The 22,916-nt window shown below is 37.9% G+C and overlaps 1 protein-coding gene across 1 annotated transcript in view; it reads right to left on the reverse strand.

Annotated features, from left to right (window-relative positions):
- The window catches only part of LOC121167627 (phosphatidylinositol 4-phosphate 3-kinase C2 domain-containing subunit alpha-like), a 101,075-nt gene that overhangs the window by 41,556 nt on the left and 36,603 nt on the right, over positions 1 to 22,916 (reverse strand). The window contains exons 4-9 of the mRNA XM_040997167.1: positions 10,953 to 11,056; positions 7,166 to 7,323; positions 4,805 to 4,925; positions 4,037 to 4,148; positions 2,829 to 2,908; positions 2,655 to 2,718 (exon numbers count right to left, since the gene is read on the reverse strand). Of these exons, the coding sequence (XP_040853101.1) occupies positions 2,655 to 2,718; positions 2,829 to 2,908; positions 4,037 to 4,148; positions 4,805 to 4,925; positions 7,166 to 7,323; positions 10,953 to 11,056 (639 nt within the window). The remainder of the gene's footprint in view (positions 1 to 2,654; positions 2,719 to 2,828; positions 2,909 to 4,036; positions 4,149 to 4,804; positions 4,926 to 7,165; positions 7,324 to 10,952; positions 11,057 to 22,916) is intronic.

Genomic DNA, 22,916 nt, shown 5'->3' on the forward strand with positions numbered 1-22,916 from the left:
GAGATGGGCATTTGGCTTAGTGGGTACTGGTTAGAGCCCTCGCTGTTCCACTTCTAATCCAGCTATGTGCTAATATGCCTGGGAAAGCAGCAGCTGCTGGCCCAAGTGTTTTGGGTCCCTGAACCCACAAAGACCAGTAAGAAGCTCCTGGCTTCAGACCAGTCCAGCTCCAGCTGTTGAAGTCACTTGGGTAGTGAACTGGTAAAAGATCCTCTCTCTCTGTAACTCTGCCTTTCAAAGCAATAAATAAATCTTAAAAACAAAAACAACAACAACAAAAGACACCAATTAAGGACACCCATGTCCCCTTATCTCAGTGCCGTGAGTTTCAAGTCCTGGATCCACTTTCCCTTCACTTTTGAGGGAGGCAGCAAGTGATGGTTCAAGTGTTGGGTTGCTATCACCTCCATGACATATGTGGATGGATTTCCAGCATCCCAGCTTTGGCCTGGCCCAGCAGATGGAACCCTCTTTCTTTACCTCTGTTTCTGCCTCTCAAATATAAAGAAGTAAATTTTAAAGGATGGCTAGCTTAAGGGAAAGGTGAGAGATTTCTTTTTGCTGCAAAGATATGCTGAAACCCATGTATATGAGGGCTCTTCAAAAAGTTCATGAAGACTGTGAATTATCAAAAATCTATCATGGATTTTAAATTTATCCACTAAAATAAACTTACCTTTTAATTCAATTTATTCGTGAACACTTTGAAGCACATGTGCACGTGCGCATATTCCTAGTTTATTTGATAGCCTATCTCACCAACTACAAAACAAATTACTTGGAGGCAAGGAGTATGGTCTCCTTCTTTCATTGCCACACATGACAAGATTTTTAGTAATAAGATATTCAATGTAAGAATATGCTTATATACTAAAAAATTGGAAGTCTTCCTATACACTTTCCTCTTATATTCAATCACCAACCAAATCTTACCAATTTTATTCCCCAAATAATAATTTTATACCCCAAATATTGTTAATTAGTTTCCTCCTTTTCAGTTTCAACACAGTCATTATCTTTCACTGAGACTACACATGGGGGGCCCAGCCCAATAGCCTAGTAGCTAAAGTCCTTGTCTTGCACGCGCCAGGATTCCATATGGGTGCAAAGTGTATCTGGCTCCTGGCTTCTGACCGGCTCAGCTCCGGCCGTTGGAGCCACTTAGGAGAGAGAGCTAGTGGATGGGAGATCTTTCTCTCTCCTCATCTCTGTAAATCTGACTTTCCAATAATAAATAAATAATTAAATAAATAAGTAAATTAATAACAATTAAAAAAAACACGGAGCTGGGACATTTTCTGAACTGACTAATCCTCTACTTCCAAGCACCCGCATACCACATGGGACTAGTTTGTGTCCAGGCTGCTCCACTTCCCTTCCAGTTCCCTGCTTATGACCTGGGAAAGCAAAGGAGGATGGCCCAAAGCCTTGCGACCCTGTGCCCAGAGACCCAGAGGAAGCTCCTGACTTTGGGTCATCAGCTCCAACTGACGCAGCCATTCAGGGAGTGAACCAGCAGATCGAAGGTCTTTTTTCTGTCTCTTCTCTCTGTAAATTTGCCTTTCCAACAAAAACAAATAAATCTTAAACACACACACACACACACACACACACACACACACACACACACACAAAACTCTGAAACCAAATCTGTCGCCTTAAATCAAACTTTTACAGTTTGGTCAGAGTGATTTCAGAGTCTAAGATTAAGTAAGTCAGTCACCCCCTGTTACCCTCTAATCCTTGCCTAACAGTATCTTAGTTAGCTAGTGTAGGGCTTAGCCTTTTTTTCCTATGAAAAGGCCAGCAATAAACAATGTAGGCTTTTTAGGTTATAGTGTCTCTGTTTCAGTTCCTACTGTTGGAATACAAATGCCAACAACAAGGACAACATGTAAACAAACTACGTTATGCTCAAAAACCTGTCTTCACAGAAACAGAAAGTGGACTAAGGCCGAATATGGCTCCCTGACCTAGAAGATACAGTAAAACTCCTTAACATGGATTACAAATTATAAATTGACATAACTTTGGTTTAGTTATGTCTACTATGACTCTTAATTTTCTTTTCACACATTACACCCTAATACAGAACTGTTCATACTTCCATACAATGATCACATCTGTGTGCTTGTTTGTTTTCTGTTCTCACCTTTCTTCTGACTAACTCACAATCTCAACTGTGAGCTGGCTCAAGAACCACCCCTCCTAGGAAGCCTTCCTTGAACATTTCAACCGGGTAAGGTACTCTTTCTTGCTCTACCAAAAACTCGAACGAATCCCTGTATGTTAATTTTATGATACCACATTGCTATATTGTTTAAATTCTCCATCACTAATTTTCAAGTTGCTCATAGGCAGGGATGTGGTCATTCGTTTTTAAAGTTCAAGTACCTAGTATATAGTATGATTCCTAGAAATGTGATTTAACTAGAAGATTCCTTCTAGTAATAAAACTAAAGGGGAGTAAACACGTGGACTCCAGCATTAGTGAGAATTCTGGTTAGTCAGTAGGTCAGAAAATAAGACAGCAAATATCAACAATGTAACTTAAAATGTCTCAAAATATTTAATCCAATGTCATCACCAGAATTTAAAATAGAAAAAGAAAGAATAATGACTAAGTCATTACGCAAAATGTTTTCAAGACTTACTTCTGTTTGAAGAGCAAGTTTCACTTGGCTGTGATAGGAATCTAAGAGTTCTTCAACAGGATGTCTGAAACAAAGAACCATCATTGTGGCTAAAGGATACTACATTAAAAAAAAAAAAGATTGTTTAAATCACCAAAAAATTTTTATGTGTGTAAAAATCTTCAGATACATTACCTTGTCATAACTTCTTTATATGGTTTCTCTATTTGATACAGGTATTTGTTTAAATCCACAGGTGTTTCATCATCTTCCGCCTAAACACACAAGTGTACATGTCAAGATGAGATATACATTTTGCTCCTTTATATTTCTAAATCAAATATGATTAAACATGATGGAAGTGATTTTTCAGAATTAAATAAAATAAACATAAAATTCCATCAGAATTAGCCATTATCTATAAATGACTCAGAAAAAAAGTAAGTAAATATTCTGGAAAAAAAAAAGGGGTTGATTTGGTTTTGAAACGGAAAACATAAAATACTTTTTAAGTCTAGTTTCTGATCTATAAATAACTCTTAATGCAAAAACGACTTGAGTTCTAAATATAGAGTACACTTTTAAATATGGTTGGCAATCAAATAAAGGTGGGGACCAGATGGGAAAGAGATCATCTGAATTGTTGCTTTCTTTTTCCAATGATACCATCAAGTTTTTTTCCATTCCCTCTCATCTCCCAAAAAACAAAGCACCAGCCTCTTTTGCCATTCCATATTATGAAAAATCATCATCCCTTAGGAAAGTGAAAACAGAAGTTACCATTAATTACCAAAATGTACTGAATTTCATAAAACAGTTTTCACCCAACTGAAATAAATTCCACCAAAGAGTAAAGATCAAACAAAAAAGTGGAAATGGCTGATATTTTTTCATCCAAAATACTCACAAATGAATAATTTTCTTCAGAGAGCAAATCTTCACTTTCAAATTCATGGAAAGTTTAATATACAGTAAATCAATGCCTAAACTTGCATTTTACTTTGCCTTAACCTCAAAGAAAGTACTAAATGTTCTAAAACAGAATAACAGCTTTCATCTTGTGAAAAAATAACTGTTCCATTTGGTGTACACGTTAACTTTTTCTTTCCCCAACTCATAGTATTAAAATCTTTCCTTTTTCCTTTTTCCTGACATTTTCACTCTTGTGAAACTATTTTATAACATACTCAATTTTCATTTCTCCACTTTGACGTTCAATATACCTCTAGCTCTGAATGTGCTAACTTACCTTCCATTAGCTGCTAAAGACTTTTGTTGAAGATAAGTTGATAACTCCAGACTAATCCAGGAATCTTAGAAAATGTGCAAACTTAAAAATGGCTAATAAATAGAATTACTCAAATTCAACTAACTCAAGTCAGTTTAAAGGGGTATACACTTACTGTTCTAGCCAAATTTTGGCACATTGCATTGCAGGTCAATAGTTGTAGTTTAATCTCTGTGTCCCATTTTCGGCAGTTCTGAATATGTTCGTGACTTCCAAGACAATGATTACTGTTAAGAAACAGTAATTATTCACAGTACTATTCTAGTCAAATGAAAAATTATAGAGGTAGGGAATAAAATAGATATTGAAGAGAACGGTAAAATAAGAGAATTTTCTAACCAAACACTAACATTTTAAAAAAAATCATTCTATATGAAGAAAGACAAAAAGCAAAGAGAAAGAAGAAAACAAGAAGAGTAAGGACATTTCCAATGGCCTAAGAATAAGATCTGTAAAACAACTAGACTAAATGCTACACATAAAAAAGTTACCTGATTAAGAAAAAAAATAATGGTGTTCTGGCAAGCAAAAGGAAATAACAAGCTGAGTACTGTATGCAGAGTTAACAATACTCAATGGAGAACAGTACAAAAGGAAAATAGAGTATGGAATGATGTAACTATCAATTTAATAGCACAAAAATCTTCCTGTATGAAGCTATTAGGTTCTTGAAGAATATTATATCTTATTTATCTCTGAAATTTTATTACTATATTATTTTAGACATAGGACTTTTCAACATAAGCTTATAAACCCAATGCAGCAATTAAATAGGACTCAATGTATTTCTGGAATATAAATTTAACTTGAAGCATTTGTAATTTAAGTCATTAAAAATGAAATTTCCAAAGCTGTTATTAAGTATTTAAGTGAATAAACTTACTTCTGCAGTACCTCCTCTTGACCACAAACTTTCAGAACATAGCTGCCAACATCTATTTGATTCAAGTCATCATGGACCCAGCAAAGGGCTTGCATTATAATGATTTCTACAGTAGAACTCACTGTAAAAGAGTTAACCATTATTTCCATTTTGCTTATTTATCACTCAGGGTATACCTATCCATACTGTATGACTTTTAAGACAACACTGTAAAACAAAAGTAAAACATCTCAAATGCAGGCTAAAATTTTCTAATGGTCACACTGAAAAAAGAGAGGTAAAATTAATTGTAATAATATTAACATAATACATTCAAAATATTTTTAAGTATTCAAAAATTACTGATATTTTACATTGCAACTAACACTTGTAATATTTTACATTTAAACTAACTTTGATATTTCTCATTAGAGATATACATAACAGACATGCATTCATAAATAATCAATTACTTTGTTCTTCAACTTCAGTACTACCTTAATTTACTGCGTATCTAGTTATATAAGATTGCCCATCTAAAATGGTTTTATAGTTCTTTCAAGATCTCCCATCTAAAATTTGAAATATGTTTAAAAAACAATTTTTCTTTCAAAAACTAGAAGACTGACTGCTATTGTTGGCTAATATTTCTGTTTCAGATTTCTATTTTTTATAAGGCCTCCAAAAGCATGAGAACCAGAAAAAAAGTATCCAAGCATTGGAAATATTTCTAGTTATAACCACCAAAGTAAAAAAATTGCGTAATTCTTGGGTCAAAATTGTTCAAGTCCCATTAAAATAACATACACTGTAAAATGCAAAAAACTCTGAAAGAAGTAATATTAAAAAAAATAATAACAAAAAACGTGCTACAGACTTTGGTGATAAAAGGATCTTCGGCCCGATGATTCACTCCCCAAGTGACTGCAATGGCCAGTACTGTGCTGATCTGAAGCCAGGAGCCAGGATTAGCTGATTCAGCCATTTTGGCTAATGGGGAGTGAACCAGTGGACAGAAGAGCTTTCTTTCTGTAAATCTGACTTTCCAATAAAAAAGCGCTTGCCTTTTTTTTTTTTAAGATTTATTTTTATTATTTTTTCATTGGAAAGGCGGATATATAGAGAGGAGAGACAGAGAGGAAGATCTTCCGTCTGATGAGTCACTCCCCAAGTGAGCGCAACAGCCAATGCTATGCAGGTCCGAAGCCAGGAGACTTCTGGGTCTCCCACGCAGGTGCAGGGTCCCAAAGCCCTGAGCCGTCCTCAACTGCTCTCCCGGGCCACAGGTAGGGAACTGGAAAGGAAGCAGGGCTGCCGGGAGAGAACTGGCGCCCATATGGGATCCTGGGCCTGCAAGGCGAGGAGGACCTTAACCACTGTGCCACGGCGCCGGGCCCGCCTTTTTTTTTTTTTAAGATTTACTTATTTTTATTGGAAAAGCAGATATACAGAGAGGAGGAGAGACGAAGAGGAATATCTTCTGTCCAGTGATTCACTCCCCAAGTGAGCGCAATGGCTGGAGCTGAGCCAATCTGAAACCAGGAGCCAGGAGCCCCTTCCAGGTCTCCCATGCGGGTGCAGGGTCCCAAAGCTTTGGCCGTTCCTCTACTGCTTTCCCAGGCCACAAGCAGAGAGTTGGATGGGAAGTAGAGCAGCCTGGATGAGAGCCAGCGCCCATATGGGATCCCAGTGCATTCAAGGCAAGGACTTTGGCCACTAGGCCACTGCGCCGGGCCGAATAATTCATTATCTTTCTAAAAGGACCTGGCAAGATATTTGGAATTTTAATATCCAGTAGTTTATAAATAAGCATTTACGAATTGACATAAAATGGGAAGGGGGAAAGAATTAGGTTATAATTATAACTTTCAGGCCAAGTGTCACTGATTTTTCAGGGAACATGTATTTAAAAGATAACCTTTTTTTCCACTAATCCTAACCAGAAAATTATCATATGCACACTCTTAGGAAAGAACACCTGATGATTACAAAGTTGGTTTATTAATAAAATAAGGAGTGAGCACCTGGCCTAGTATTTAGGTTGTACCTGGATCTCACAGTAGAATGCCTGGGTTTGGAACCAAGCTCTGTATTCTAATTCTAACTTCCAGGTAATGCGGACCTGGGGAGCACTGGCGACACCTCACGTAAATGAGTTCTTCCACTCAACTACGAAACCTGGCTCAACATTTCTGGCCCCTGGGCCCAGCCCCAATAACTGAGGCATGTGATGAAACAGAAGACAGGAACTCACTTTCTTTCTCTTATTCCTTTCAACTAAATAAATACAAATCTTCAAGTAAGAATGATAAACATTGCATTTTAAACACTTTCCTCCTAAACAGAGCAAAGCAAAATGCCAAAGGCAAGCACCAAACCTACCATCACAGGTAAAAGTAACTGGTAGTTGAAATCCTTCAATTTCAATGGAGACCTTCACACTAGCATTTTCTCCACAGAGGTTTCTTTGCACTGTGACTGGACTTAACAAATAGCCCGGATTTGTGCAGTGACTGGTATATGGAAATTTGGCCTTCAATCTGTCCACAAACAAACAAACAAACAAATAATTTTTTTGAAAGCTGCATTTGAGAGCCCTAAACAAGGCTTCACATGTTTATTTATAGCCAGTCCGTTCTGTGATTGCCCAACTCTAGAAGACCTACAACAAATGAACATCTATCAAAAATTCCAAATGCCAGCATTTATCTTTTAAATAAAAAGGATCTAGGGACTGGAAGAGATGAATTCCTGCCAGGATATGTTGGTAACACCATCAACATTACCCAAGCATACACTGGAGAAACGGCATTAAATGAGGTTCCCTGCTTCTGACTCTTATGCCACACAGTACAATTACCCCAAATAGCATTGATTTTAATTTAATGAATTACCAATATAGGAAATTTAGCTCCCAAATTGTAAAAGGCAGAGGTAAGTTTGTCCTTTAAAAAAGTTTTTTTCCCTAACAATTTTTTTTCCTTACAAACATTATTTTTGGTTCTGGGTACTGAAAAACAAAAACAAATAAACAAAGACAACAGGTTTTTGTTGCACCACAAAGGCTTTTTTTCATCCCTCCAAAATGATGTCTAAACCTTGGGGAAGTGAAAGAACATGCGAAGGTATTCATGGCATTCACAAAAGCAAGGTGGTGGAATTCTCAATATAATGAACATGGTGTATGGCTCATCTCCAGCCAGCACTGCTGTTCTCAGAACACTGATGCTGTCCTCAACTTATGCATTTACTTTAACTGACTTTTTTTTTTGTAGTTTGAAAAACAGGTTCCAGCCTTCCCATTTGTTTCAGGTCTACTAATGGAATACACGTTTGTTTTGTGGGTTCCATAGTTCAGGAAATTTATTATCTGCGTGTATCCACTAAAATCTTACCATGTGCTCAGTCAAGCTAAACTTCTATATAGATAACCAAATCACCTAACACTGAAGGCCAGAGGAAGACAGAAATGAAAATTTTAAAAGATTTTAATTGGATTAACATCATTTCAAGAAAGAGTACACTTAGTATTGTTTAAAACAAAATTAATTAGGTGTAGATATAAAGCCCGACATTATTATAGTGCTGAAACATTAGATCTAAATTATGCATGAAGAAAAGAGACTAGAAAGCTATTCAAAAAAAGACCAAGTACAGAGCAGTTTCTCATCCTGAGGCTCATACATAAAACAGCAAAAAATGCTTGCTGGTATTTAGCATACTTAAAATAACTTAATTTGAATCTATAACTTGCAGATATAATGAGCTTAATCAACTATGATAAATATGAATCAAAAGAAAAGAAAAAATAAAAATATGTAGTAATAAATTAGTACCAAATCCTTCAGAAAATTAATTCAATTATTTCACAAAAACAACAAAAAACTAACTATTCCTAAGTTTTGCTTTTTAAATATTTATTTATTTTTGTTGGAAAGCCAGATTTACAGAGAGAAGGAGAGACAGAAAGATTTCCCATTTACTGGTTCACTTCTCAACTAGTCACAAAGGCCAGAACTGAGCCAATTCAGAGCCAGGAGCCAGGAGCTTCTTCTGGGTTTGCCATGTGGGTACAGGGTCCCAAGGCTTTGGACCATCTTCCATGGCTTCCCCAGACCACAAGCAAGAAGCTGGTTGGAAGTGGAGCAGCTGGGACATGAATTGGCACCCAAATGGGACCCCAGCGCATGCAAGGTGAGGACTTTAGCCATTAGGCTACCAAGCCGGGCCCTATTCCTAATGATTAGGAAATTTTAATCATAGACTAATATTAACTACAAGCAAAAATATCTTGACAGTTTCTTCTTCTTTATCATTTTTTTTTTTAAAGATTTCTTTGTTTTTATTGGAAAGGTAGATTTACAGAGAGAAGGAAGGACAGAAAGGAAGATATTTCATCCACTACTTCACTCTCCAATTGGCTGTACTGGCCAGAGCTGAACCAATCTGACGCCAGGAACAAGGAGACCCAGAAGAAGCTCATGGCTTTGCATTGCCACAACTCTAAGCAATGTGGCCAATTGGGGAACCAGCAGGTGGAAGAGCTTTCTTTCTGTTCCTCCTCCTCTCTGTAAATCTGCCTTTCAAGAAAAATAAATAAATGTTAAGATTTAAAAAAAAAATGAATCCTCATATATTACAAAAAATAAAAACAGTCAAATGTAGGAGGAGAAGAAAATCCAGGAAGCCAAATTTTCAAATTGTCAAACTGTAATGTAGCAGTTACTCAACACAGTCTGACAGAAAGTTATGTAGTGCTTGTTTTAGGAAGAAAATTTAAGAAACAGGAAACAAAAATACAAATTATTTCCAAACCATGACACAATGGCATGATGGCAGAACTAATTTCTAACGCATGCAGTTTGAATATTAACTCACATAAATGTCCCTTCTTTTTTAAATGCCTCCTGAAAAATTCAAGAAACAAGCCAGTTATGAATAACATAGGCCAAGAAAAATCGCTCCATTTATAGTCACCTCCCAAGTGTTCTAGGGAAAGTAAGTGTTAGTTAAAAGGTAACATAAAGGAAGTTGAATTTTAATGAAGCATTAACACCAAAAAACCCAAGTTAAATGTTACTAAGGTCTTTAACATTAAGATGATGTATATACCCCAAAAAGATTGAGAACTCCAAACACTGATATGCGTAAGGCAGACCACACCAAGGAAAACTCTAGATTCAGAATAAATCTCCAAATGGTGAAGTGGCAGATCTCATCCCTGCAGGCACAGTGTTAATTGTTCCACTGTTCTTGCCATAAAATTTGCTATCTGGCTGGCTGAGAGGACTGCATTTTTTCTCTGTTAAATAAGATCATTATTATATGCGTGAAGTTTAAGCTACCAGTGGCTTTAGTTCTGGTTTCAGAAGCCCCATCTGCAACAAATGAAAATGAAGCTAATGTGCATGGAGGAAGAAAGAAAAGAGTGAAAAAAAGTCTGAAGGGAGAAGATATGATATACAGTATATGAATTCCTGGATCTTGTTAAACTCTGCCCCATCCTTCCTCTTTCTGCTAAATGGGTTGGTGAGCCAATACATGGCTCTTCCTGGTTTCAGTCACTCCAAGATAGGTTTCCAGTATATTCAACATAAGCCCTAACAAGACAGTGATGCAGCAAAAAGGAAAACACAGTTAACTAGAGGCAAAGGAGATCTGGCACTGCTGCTAAACAGCTGAGCAAGCATTGTAGGTATCTTCTCTGGATCTCCTTACTTATAATGAATATTTATTACACATACTGAAGACTGAAATATTTATTATCTTAGAATGTCTTTTTCTAATCTGCAGAATATATTTGTGCTCCTAATCTTTCCTGTTACCACCTCATGAATATGTTGAATGCTAACAAATATTAATACTACAAATAGGCATTTCCCAAATGTGTTGAAATCTATATATAAACCTTATTAATAAAGGAACTGGTTAAAAGACAATCAGAAATGTGCCGCCTGACTTCAATTTTTTTTCATCTAACTATTCAGAAAACAAGTAAAGATATTCAACTGTAGTTTGTGATAATGTGCTAATCAACTACAGTTGACTTCAAATTTTAGCCAAAGGAAAACAAAATTTTAGATTTATGAATTAGTATTAATAAAGTTTTCAAGCTGCTTTTTCAATGAGTATTTAAAAAATTTACAATTTGCAAAGAAAAATTCCTTACTTTGTAATAGATTGACAAAAAGCTGCCACCTCCTCGTTCTGTACTTCAATTTCTTGTAGAAGAGAACTTCCAGTTGGCAAACTACTGGTCCCATTTGGGTCTTTCTGTAATTAAAAAAGTGTTTTTATTTTAAAACTGAAAGATCCCCAAAATACTACATATCATTGAACAAATGCAATTTTAATGAAAAGATATACAAAGCTGTGGAAGCTTAATTATATCAGCAACAAAACTTTAAATTATTAATTTCCACCTTTGTAAAAGTAATGCCAACTAAATCTTGCTTTAGGTTCACGGCTTTTGTTTGCTCAAGTGTAGAAGCTGACTGTATTAGTAACAATAACAGATTGTATTAATTAGTAGTGCTAAAGACTTTTCTGTTCAAAATTGTACTGAAGGTTACATTTTAGAAAGTGAATACATATCAAATGAAATTCAAGGTTTATGCACTGTCTTAAGAAAATGAAGAGATCAAGCTCATGTAGGTCCCCAATAATAGAGCAGAAATTTTTTTTTAAGATTTTATTTTTATGCGAAAGTGAGCTATACAGAGAGGAAAATCTTCTGTCCATGATGCTTGATTGAGCTTAAGCCATTTACATTCAGGGTTAATATGAATGGGTGGTAATTTGGTCCTGTCATTTTAGCAACAGATTGTTCACTGATTTAGTCTTCTGTTGTCATTAATTTACTGGGATGTTCTTCACGTTTGTCTTTGGTTTTGTTCAGTGCTATTTCTTTTCTTAGTCAAGAGAACATCTTGAAGTATCATTTGTAGGGCAGGTTTGGAAGAGGCAACTTCTTTTAACTTTTCTTTATTGTGGAAGAATTTTTGTTTCATTTTCAAAGACAAAATAAAGCTTTGCTGGATATGTTATCCTGGGCCAACAAATTTTTGCTTTTAGAATCTGGAATATGTCGCTCCATTCTCTTCTGGCCTGTAGAGTTTCCTGTGAGAGGTCTCCTGTGAGTTTAATTGGCATTCCTTTATATGTCAACTGATTTTTTTCACGTGCACATTTAAGGATCTTTCCTTATGTTCAATTGAAGAGAGCTTGATCATCATGTGTCATGGTGAAGATTGCTTTTGGTCAAGCCTGTTGGGAGTTCTGTGCCCCTCTTGGATGTTGTTTCCCAATTCTTTCTCCAGATTAGGGAAATTTTCCCTTATTATTTCATTGAATACACCTTTAATCCCAGCTTCTCTTTCTGTATCTTCTGGGACTCCCATAACTCTTATATTTGGCCTTTTAATAGTGTCTTTCAATTCTTGAATATCTTTTTTGGCCTGATCCAGTTCTGCTTCCAGCTTTTTGTTTGTTTTCCTTTGGTGACAGGAAATATCTTCCAATTCTGAGATTCTTTCTTCTGCTTGCTTCATTCTATTTTGGAGACTCTCCATTGTACTTTTAATTTGCTCCACTGTATTCATTTCTAATGTATCAGCTTTCATTTGATTCATTTCCAGTGTGACATATTTCTTAAATTCCTTGAATGCCTGCTTTACATGCTTCTCATTGTTGATAAGAAGTTTTATAACAAGTGTTTTGAATTCTGTATCCCCCATTTTCTTGACATCTTCCTCAGTTAACTCTGAAGTTGGCAAAGGCTTTTGCTCCTTTGCAGGGGAGTCTTCAGTAATATTCATTGTGCCTTTGTCTCTTCTTTTGCTCTTGGTCATTGTACTTCTGGTCAGCAGATTCTTCTCCTTTGGCATGTGTTTCTAAGCTGTGTCACCCACAGGTCTACAATTCAATTTTACTTACTGTGGTTGGCACACAGCTCTTTGTTTGCAGTCACTTGTGCCACTCTCTCCAGCGAGTTCCAGGTCTGGGTTCTTATGTTAGATTTCCACCATGGTCTCCGTAGCCCCAGCTCCTGGCTCACCAGTCTCCACCTTCTGTGACACTGTGCTGTGGCTCCACCATTGTTTGTACAACCTTTATCCCACTTCTGGTTAGAGCAGGTCCCAGGATTAGGAAGGCAACAGGTGTCCTATATAGCTAGATTGTTGATGGTGCTAATTTTCCAGAAAATTTTGGCCATTAGGTCTGAGGGCCACATGAACCTATTTTGACCTGTACAATGTCACAGCATTATTTTTCTGTGGGACCAGTGCAATCCACTGAGCTTGGTGAGAACTCATGTTGCAGCTCACTGTTGTCCCTGCAGTCTTAAAACTTTTGCCATACCATACAAAATGGCATCTGATGTGCCACTACTAGAGTTCTTGATCTGCAGTCTGCCAGGTCTGAGGGCTACCTGGACCTATCTTTGATGGAACCTGTAGGATGCCATGTGGTTGCAGTTCGCAGAGTCAGAAATGAGTTCACTCCCAGCTCAGTGTATGTTCAGTCCTTTCCCTTGCCTTTGCCTCCTTAAACAAAATGGCACCCGATTCAGCTCTAGGGGGTAGACTGGGCTGTGAAATCCACCCTGTTCCTGAAGCACCCATCTGCGACTTGTTGCTCTGTCTCTGCTCTTGATCAAATCAAACAGACCAGCACGAAGGGCAATTATTTGTCTGGGTTCACCGCCGGAGCTCCCAGTGAAAAGTCCCTTCCCATGAATGCTGCTCCATGAATGCTGCTGGTGTTTCAGTCACTGCAACACCACACTATTGTGCCCTGTGCTTTCCGTGTCTCTCAGTCTCCAGGTACCCCTGTGCTGTTGTTCTGTCCTCTCCTATGTCATGGAATGTGCCCTCTCTGCTGCATACTGGTTAAATATTTCTTCATCTGTTTAAGTGTGTCCTTACCCTATTCTACCATCTTGGTTTTTTTTTTTTTTAATTTCTTTTTATGACACAGTTTCATAGGCTCTGGGTTTCCCCTAACCCCTTCTCACATATTGAATTCCTCCATATTTTTACAGTCATGTCCAGTCAGGATTCCTTCATTGTGGGCATGAACTATGCAGACTCCAAAATCTTATTGTCCAGATAAATTCAATAGTTTCATTGGGAGACCATCCCTGGTCTGAAAGTAGAGCTGGCAGAATATCATCCCCTCCAATGAAAACTCACAACACAACATCAACAACAATTTACAACATTATGAAGTTAACTGACATGATACTGAGTGACCAATATGTTAGAAAGTTCAAGTTCTTAACCACATCATGTGACTAGTTCATTGACATTTCAATTTAAGTTTATGTACCACCAGCTGCTATACACCTTAAGATGGTCATAGGGTTCTATTCAGCTGCCTCATGTCTATCTTCATTTTTATATTTAGCAGCTTATAGTATTTAAGCATGATTTTTACTGAACTTGGTGAATTTTAGGATATCCAAACAGGCTTATAACTCTAACAAGGCATATGTTAACAATTGAGGTACAGAACAGTTTTAGGAGGGGTGTGCAGAGAAATCTTCAATACCTTAGTGAGGAGTAACTAATCTTTGTGTCTTACCTAGTAAGGTATATGTGAGTCCAAGCTGACTGTTTCCTGTCTGGTTCTAAGCTTTTCTTATTGGTCTCTGTCTATCTGATCTAATTTGGGGTGGGGGGGAAAGCTCTGGAGTGACCCTGAATAGTCACTGCCAGAGGGTGGGGATCCCAAGTTGGAGCTAAATAAGGACCAGAGAAAGCTCTTCTCCCAAGGTCCGAAGGAAGTTTACTGTTCTTCTGTTTCTGAGGACCGCTCAGGGCTCCTGGCTGTTGTTCCAATGACATTAGATCCTGTGAGGAAGGATCTGGGCTTCTTCCATCCCATGTGGGAGATCCAATAGGGAATGGATGACCTCAGAGTTCTCGGCCTACGAGGGCACTCCAATTCCCTGTGATCTCCTTGGCAGTTGGGATATAGTCCTTGGTGAGGATCCGAGAGTCTCCAGGGTTGGGATACAAGCCTCCTCCTGCTCAACTCTGTGGTTCCACACCCGCCCCACCAACCTGCTCTGTGCATTCGTCAGTCCCAGTGTTCATGCGCCGGCCACGCCTCAGCTCACTGCGCATGCGCTAGGCGCCTGCGCAGTACCGCGAAAGCTACGTAACTCTCCACCAGGAACCAAGGTGTGGCTTTTCCGGCCGGCGCCATTTTGGGTACGGCATGTGGCCAGTACATACAGATGCGGCTGGCAACACAACCCATTACATAATTAATACAGGGCATTAAAAGCATATCAGGCTTTTCAGTTCTTTGATGTAGACCAGAAGCAGTCTAACTCTCACTGATTGTTGGTACATTGGTTACATAACAATATCTTACTGCATGTGATACAGGCTGTTAAAGGTTGTAATAATATTATAATTTACAGGCACTATTTTTTGGCATCTTGATTCCTCTTAATCACTGCTTCTTTCTCGAATTTCCTTCTTTCAAAAAGTAACAGTCTTCTAACTAAAATGTGATATATACATTGGGAGGAAAATCACTTTTAATTCTACAAAATTGCAGCCCAGAATAACAGGGTTCCTTGGGGAGAGCCAGTTAAGTCAGGCCACTCTTCAACTTAACTCTGTAACCAAAGCACTAACTAAAACAACAGAACTAAAAATACCAAAACAGTTGAAAGCCCACTCGAATTTGCACCCAGCTCCATAGCCCTCAGACATCTGAAGCCCACATTATAGTGTTCTTGTTTCCTCATTGAATTTTAACTTCTTCAGTGACAATCAATTGAAATGGAATGGAAAGTGCGTCCTACAGGAAGTGGATTTCATTAAACAGAAAAAGTTCTTAATTCAACAAAATGTCTCTATAGCTTCTTTACACTATTTCATCAAACAGCTTACCACCATGGACTAACTCTTAAAACCACTTGTTTTCATCAAGAAAACCATACTTCTGCTAAGCTTTTGCTGTTTTTCTTAACACCTTCATTTGTTTTACACTGCTTAAAAATGTTGAAAAATATTGCTTGAACTAATGCTACCTCTCCATTAGACTGACATCAATCCTATAGTTTCCAGGCATGCGTCACTAATTTATGCTACCAAAAAAGGCAGTGCAGGAAAAGTTTCCTCTGATCTTTTATGTCAAGCCTTCCATAATCTAATACAATCTTATTTCCTATAACTTCCCAAACACTTTCCAGCTAGCTTCAATCATTTCCTTTTCCCATAAAACACAAATCATGCTGTCTTGATTCTGACCATTTGTCTAAAGCTTTGTCCTTTTAACCATTCTTGCCACATGAGTCAAAAGCCTGTGTTGGTTTTTTTTTTTTTTTTTGCTTTTTTTTTTTTTTTAATTGGAAAGTCAGATATACAGAGAAGAGGAGAGACAGGAGAAAGATCTTCCATTGTTGATTCACTCAAGTGGCTGCAATGGCCAGGAACTGAGCCTATCCAAAGGCAGGATCCAGGAGCTCTTCCAGGTCTCCCACACAGGTGCAGGGTCCCAAGGCTTTGGGCTGTCCTTGACTGCTTTCCCAGGCCACAAGCAGGGAGCTGGTGGGAAGCGGAGCTGCCGGGATTAGAAGCTTCACCCATATGGGATCCCAGTGAATGGAAGGCAAGCACTTTGGCCGCTAGGCTACCGTGCTGGGCCCAACCTACTGCTTTTTAAACCCCAACTAAATACATTCCATCTACCATCCTTCCCTGATTACTCAGTATGAAGCGATTCTTTCCATCAGTACTTTATGTACTAAGCTAGAGCATAATATCATTACATCCTATTTTATGTACCCAATATGAAGAAAACTACTTGAGGATAAGAATAAATTTTTATATCCACTTTATGAATCATACCCTTAGTTCAATTTGGTTAATATTTTTCCCCTTTAAAAACAAATTAAAATTCACTGACATACAATGAACTTGTCCTAGAAATCACGTTAGACACTTTCCATTTCAATAATCCTCTAAAAATAGTAGTAACATTAATATTTAATATTATCAAAATGTTTTCATATTAGTATTATTTTAAAATATCTAGCAATTACTAAGCATTTAATATGTGTCAAACTCTATATTAAATATTTACAGGCATTCATTCAGTCATTTGTCAAAAAACTTGATCAGCTTGATCATCACCACATTATAGATGAAAAAAATGGGGCACATAAGTTAATCATTTCACGTAAGTCGCACAGCAGAGTTCGAATTTCAACCCAGAAAATCTGATCTCACAACCACATGCTTAAATCACCATGCCATCCTTTTCCCCAAACAAGTCTGAAAAAAGAACTTACAAACAATGAGAGTGGTTGGTGTTGTAGCACAGCAAATTAAGTCTCCTTCCCTGGCAACAGCAGCAGCCCATGAATTCTGACTCAAATCCCAGCTGCTCCACTTCTGATTCAACACCCTGCTAACGTGTCTGGGAAGACATCGGAAGATGGCCTAAGAGCTTGGGCCTCTGCTACATATGGGAGACAAGAAGGAAATTCCAGGCTGCTGACTTGGACAAAGCCCTAAACATAGAGGCCATTTGAGTGAAACAGCAAATAGATGTGTCTATTTCTCTCCCTTTCTGTAACTCCACCTTCTAAATAAAGCTTTACAAAAAAGAAAAAAACAATGAGAAACAGCACTGTTAATTTTGTGGGTGTAATGCTATAAATAACCTTTAGTTTGGCATAACTCAACAATCATCTTTATATTTTACAAATTCTGGGGGTACGCACTGGTCTAGCAATTAAGATGCCCACATCACATATTAGATATTAGAGTACCTGGGTTAAACATCTGGGCCCTGCTTCCAATTCTAGCTTTCACCTAATGTGGACCTTAAGAGGCAAGTTGCTTGGTTCCTGCCACCACAGTTGGAAACCTGGATTGAGTTCACTGTTCCCAACTTCAGCCAGGCCCAGTCCTAGTCCAGATCCAGCCCAATCCCAGCCCCATTCCATCCACTGCTGGCATTTAGGGAATGAACCAGTGGATGGGAGATTTCTTATTCTGCTTTTCAAATTAATAAAATCAGTTTTCAAACTGAAAGAAAACGATGCAGTCTATTCTTGAAAATCCAGAAAAAAAAACCGGACAATGAATATGAATTGACAATTGGTATTAATGTTACCAGAAGCAAGTACAGCTGATAAAATCTGTTCAGAGGCCTGGTACAGTAGCCTAGCGGCTAAAGTCCTCACCTTGCACATGCCAGGATCCCATATGGTTCCATGGAAGACCTAAGGGCAACTGGCATCTGTGGCTGGAACAGCTCAGCTCTGGCCGTTGCAGTCACTTGGGGAGTGAATCATCACATGGAAGATCTTTCCATATATCTGACTATATATCTCTATATATCTGACTTTCCAATAACAACAAAATAAATATTTTTTAAAAAGTAGGGATGGAATACTTACATCCCTGCTGATGCATATCCTAGGAGGCGACAAATAAAGGAGCTGGCTGCTTCCACCCACATGCAAGACCTGGGATTGAGTCCCTGGCTCCTGATGTCGGTCTGGCCCAGCAACAACTGGGAAAATTGGGAGCAACAAAGTAAATGGAAGTTCTATCTGCCTGTCTGGTTTTTGTCAAGAAGAAAAGGAGGAAGCGGAAAAGAAACCAAAGGGAAAGAAAGTACAGAGATTATCTATGAAGGAAAGGTAGCAGAGTTAGGTTTGGGGCTTAAGGAAATTGGTGGAGGCTTAATATAATTCACAAAAAGGTATCGGTACTTACTCTATAAAGCAGGCACAAAAGTATGGAAAAGCTCTGTGCCCACTCAAGACTCCTGGCATATTCCCCAGAAGACAGATGAAACACACATTAAGTTTTCAAGAAATGTACTTTCATCATTAAATGCACTTAAATTCAGAAAAACAGTTGGTAACAACTCTTTTTTTGTTTTGTTTTTTTACTTTACAGAGATACTTATTAAGTGAAACAAATACACCCAGATTAATAATAAAAACTGTACTTTAATATTCCTCCTCTTTAAAATAATGATAGACATTCTACCAATGAGGATAATGCCAAAACCGTGACCTTTTACAAAGAAGCTGTATCTCTAGAACTTGGGCAAAACCTTTCAGAAAACAATTTATTCACAACTAAAATTTGTGAAATCTTCTCTGAGTGTCTAAACTTATAGTAAATAAAAGTCTGATAAAAACAAATTGCCAGAACATATAGCTTTAAGTACTGTGGCTTCTCTTTTATTTAGGTTATTAAAAACACAGAAGACACTAAAAGGAAGCAGGAAGCAGCTTGCTGAGTGAGAAGAAAATGCCCTTTTCAGTTTTTACCACAAAGCACAGTTCTGTTTTGTTTTTTTACAGGAAATGAACATTAAGTATGCAATTAGAAAGAATAGGCATTGCAACATTATTTCCCAAAGAGAAATATGTGTCTCAGGGAAATATCTGTATATAGGAACAAATGGTTTGTGAAAAACTACATTTCATGCTAACAAACTTTGCCAACTTTGGCTTATTACTAATGTTTTGTTACTTCCTCCCATTTGGTAAAACCAATTTTTATCTTCTTGTATACTCACAAAATGATGAAAGCATTAAAAATCGGCTTAGAATATTTCTTTGAATATAAAAATCTTTTCTTTAATAACAGGTTTAGATCAAACCTCTAATCAAGTGGTTTTAATAACTACGTTTACAAACTGAGAGCAATCATTACTAACATTATAGAATGCTGTTCACAAGTTTCTCTATGGAGATGGAAACATAAAAGCTGCCTTTATGAATTGACTACTCACTTGTTCTATTTCTGGGGACACAAGACTTAAAATTCATGTTAAACTAGTCCATCAATTCATAGAAAAAATATATAAATAAATGAGATTAAAAAATTTTTAAAGCTCTGAAATATATTTTAACTTTTAGCAGCTGTTACCACTTGTCTTTTTTTTAAGATTTCATTTTTTTTTATTGGAAAGTCAGACATACAGGGAGAACAATCTTCCATCTATTGACTGACTCCCCCAGCAGCTACAACAGCCGGAGATCAGCCAATCCATAGGCAGAACCCAGGAGACTCTGCTGGGGTCTCCTACATGGGTGCAGGGTCCCAAGGTTTTGAGTACTCCTCGACTGCTTTCCCAGGCCACAGGCAGGGAGCTGGATAGGAAGCAGAGCTGCCGAGACGAGAACCAGTGCTAGTATGACATCCTAGCATGTGCAAGGCGAGGGTTTTAGCTGCCAGGCTTCCACACTAGGACCTAATACTCATCTCTTAAAATTTAACACAAACTGCTATCTAATGTAGCATTAAGTAATATTCTTAATTATATTTAATATCTTGAATTTTAGTATTTCAACATCTATGTCCAAAACATAAATTTAAAAAAAATCACAAAGCCAAAAAACCCACAAAAGTAAGAATTCTATTTCTTCTTTTACAAAACTTTCTACAATTTCAAATACTATGCTTGAAGCAACCTCAGAAATTATGCAATCTAACTAATTGGATCCCTTATGAGAAAATCAGCTGCAGAGTAATTCATATTCAATCACTGCTCCCTTCTTCAGGCAAGCATACCTCCAATCTCTCTCTCTCTTTTTAAGATTTATACATTCTTTAATTTTTAAAAGATATTTCTAAGATGTATGTATTATGTCCATGCCTGCAATGATGAACATGTGACTGTTTATGAAGAATTACGCCATAGTAATAATATAGGGAAATTCAGTGGGGAGAGGGGACAGGCAAAATAAAGAAATAAATAATTTAAAAATATTTTTAAAAGAATTTATGTATTTTTTTCAGAAAGGCAAGCATTTTTCACAGAGAGAAAGAAAGAGAGAAAGATCTTTCACCCTCCTGTTCACTACCCAAGTGGCCACAATGCCTGGAACTGAGCCTATCCAAAGCCAGGAGCCAGAAGCCAAGAGCTTTTTCCAGGTCTCCCACTCGGGTGTGGGTCCCAAAGCTTTGGGCCATCCCTGAGTGCTTTCCTAGGCCACAAGCAGGGAGCTGGAAGGGAAGTGGAGCAGCCTGGACATGAAGCGGCACCACATAGGATCGTGATGCATGCAGGGCAAGGACTTATAGCCACTATACTACCACCCCTGCTCCAATACCACAAAACTTTTCTAGAGTTTTTAAGTGCTATAACTTCTAAAGCCTGAATAATCTAGTCTTTTCTCTTAGATATAATAAAAAAATGATTCTCTTAGAATGTGATTCTCAAACATGATTATTAGATGAGGGTCTAATGGGGCAGAATACAATGAAATTAATAATAATTGTATCTCTCCAACTGGGCTGTAGTTAATGTCATTTAAGACTGTGCTCAAGGGCTCGGTGCAGTAGCCTAGTGGCCAAAAAACCTTGCCTTGCTTGCACCGAGATCCCATGCGGGCACCAGTTCATATACAGTTCACTTCCCACTTCTGCTGCTTGTGGCCTCAGGAAAGCAGCAGAAGATGGCTCAAAACCATGAGACCCTGTACCTGCATGGAGACCCAGAAAAAGCTCCTGGCTTTGGTGGCTCAGCTCTGGCCATTGTGGCCACTTCGGGTTTCAGGAGTGAATCAACAGAAGATCTTTCTCTCTGTCTCTCCTCTCTGTGAAAAAAAATCTGATTTTCCAATAAAAAAAAAGAAAACAAAGAAAGAAAGAACAGACCCAGAACAAATCACCTCAATCCAGACAACATGTGAATAGTAAAGCTGCTGATCTACTACACTAAGGGAATCCAGCTGTGGCGCCCTGATTGCTCAGCTGACCAAGTCATGTTATTTTTCTTACCTGGCTTTAGTTCATGTCTGTAACAACCAATCAGCTTATCACTATAAATCCTTTATTTAAAGTTTAGGAACATGTTTCTGATTAAAAGGATCCTGCTCAGCCACCCAACTAAGTAATTCCTAGAACTGAGCAAGTAACAGTTCTCTGCAGCAGCCATACGGCCTGAACACCCAAACCTTGCTAGGCAAATCTTTTCTGTCTTTAGGAGACTATCTATCCTTAACATTCCTGCAAGATACTTCTCTGAAAGCACATGTAAATAAGGAAAATATCAAGATGGTACTATGACAAGCATTAAAATGGGCAGGAAAAGAAGTGTAAGTGTACCCCAAAAAGCCCACAAAAAAATGGAATTTAAAGAATGTTTATTTTGGGGCCTGGCCTAGAGGTTAAAGTCCTCGCCTTAAACACAGCAGGATCCCACATGGGTGCCGGTTCTAATCCCGGTAGCCCCTCTTCCCATCCAGCTCCCTGCTTGTGGCCTGGGAAGGCAGTCGAGGACAGCCCAAAGCCTTGGGACCCTGCGCCTGTGTGGGAGACCTAGAAGAGGTTCCTAACTCCTGGCTTTGGATCGGCACAATACCGGCCGTTATGCTCACTTAAAGAGCGAATCATCTGACCGAAGATCTTCCTCTCTGTCTCTCCTCCTCTCTGTATATCTGACTTTCTAATAAAATAAATCTTAAAAAAAAATGTTTATTTTGAAATCAATCATACTGGAATACGGGAAGAAGTACATGGGTGTCATGCCTGCCCCCACCAAAAGAAAGGGAGGAGCCAGCCGTGCTGAACCAGAAGTGAACAATCTAAATAAAATGAGCAGCAGGATGGCAAGTTGAGTTTTGCAATAAATGCGTTAGTTTATTGCAACTAGGTTGCAATAAAAGCAACCTAGTAAGCTATGGTTTATGAAGTTTAAAAGAAACTGTTCCTAGGATATATCGTTTTTATACTTTGCCATCTGTCTTGTTACCTTCACAACTTAATAAGCTCCTGAAGTATGAAGTCATCTAGTCAAGAGGAGCCAAAGGTCAGAATGGCAGAAGATGAGGTGTATCAAAATCATTCAAGGAATGTTTAAAAAAAAATCTCTCCTCAAATTAAACACATGCATGCACACACACACACCAGCTCCAACCTTTAAATCAGGGTTTAGTAGGTCTAAACTCTGCAGCTCACTGGAACACACAACCAAGTTTAGAAATCTAACCCTCTGACCCATGTTTGAATATCCCTATCATTGGAACCTATTATTTCCAAACAACATGTACTATCTATCAATTAAGCTAAAACGAAAAAAAAAAAAAAAAAAAAGAGGGAAAAGAGGAGAAAGCCTTTTAATACCAGAATACCAG

This window comes from Ochotona curzoniae, unplaced genomic scaffold (genome assembly GCF_017591425.1).
Source record: "Ochotona curzoniae isolate NIBS_2020 unplaced genomic scaffold, NIBS_Ocur_1.0 patch401, whole genome shotgun sequence".
Taxonomy (NCBI): Eukaryota; Metazoa; Chordata; class Mammalia; order Lagomorpha; family Ochotonidae; genus Ochotona; species Ochotona curzoniae.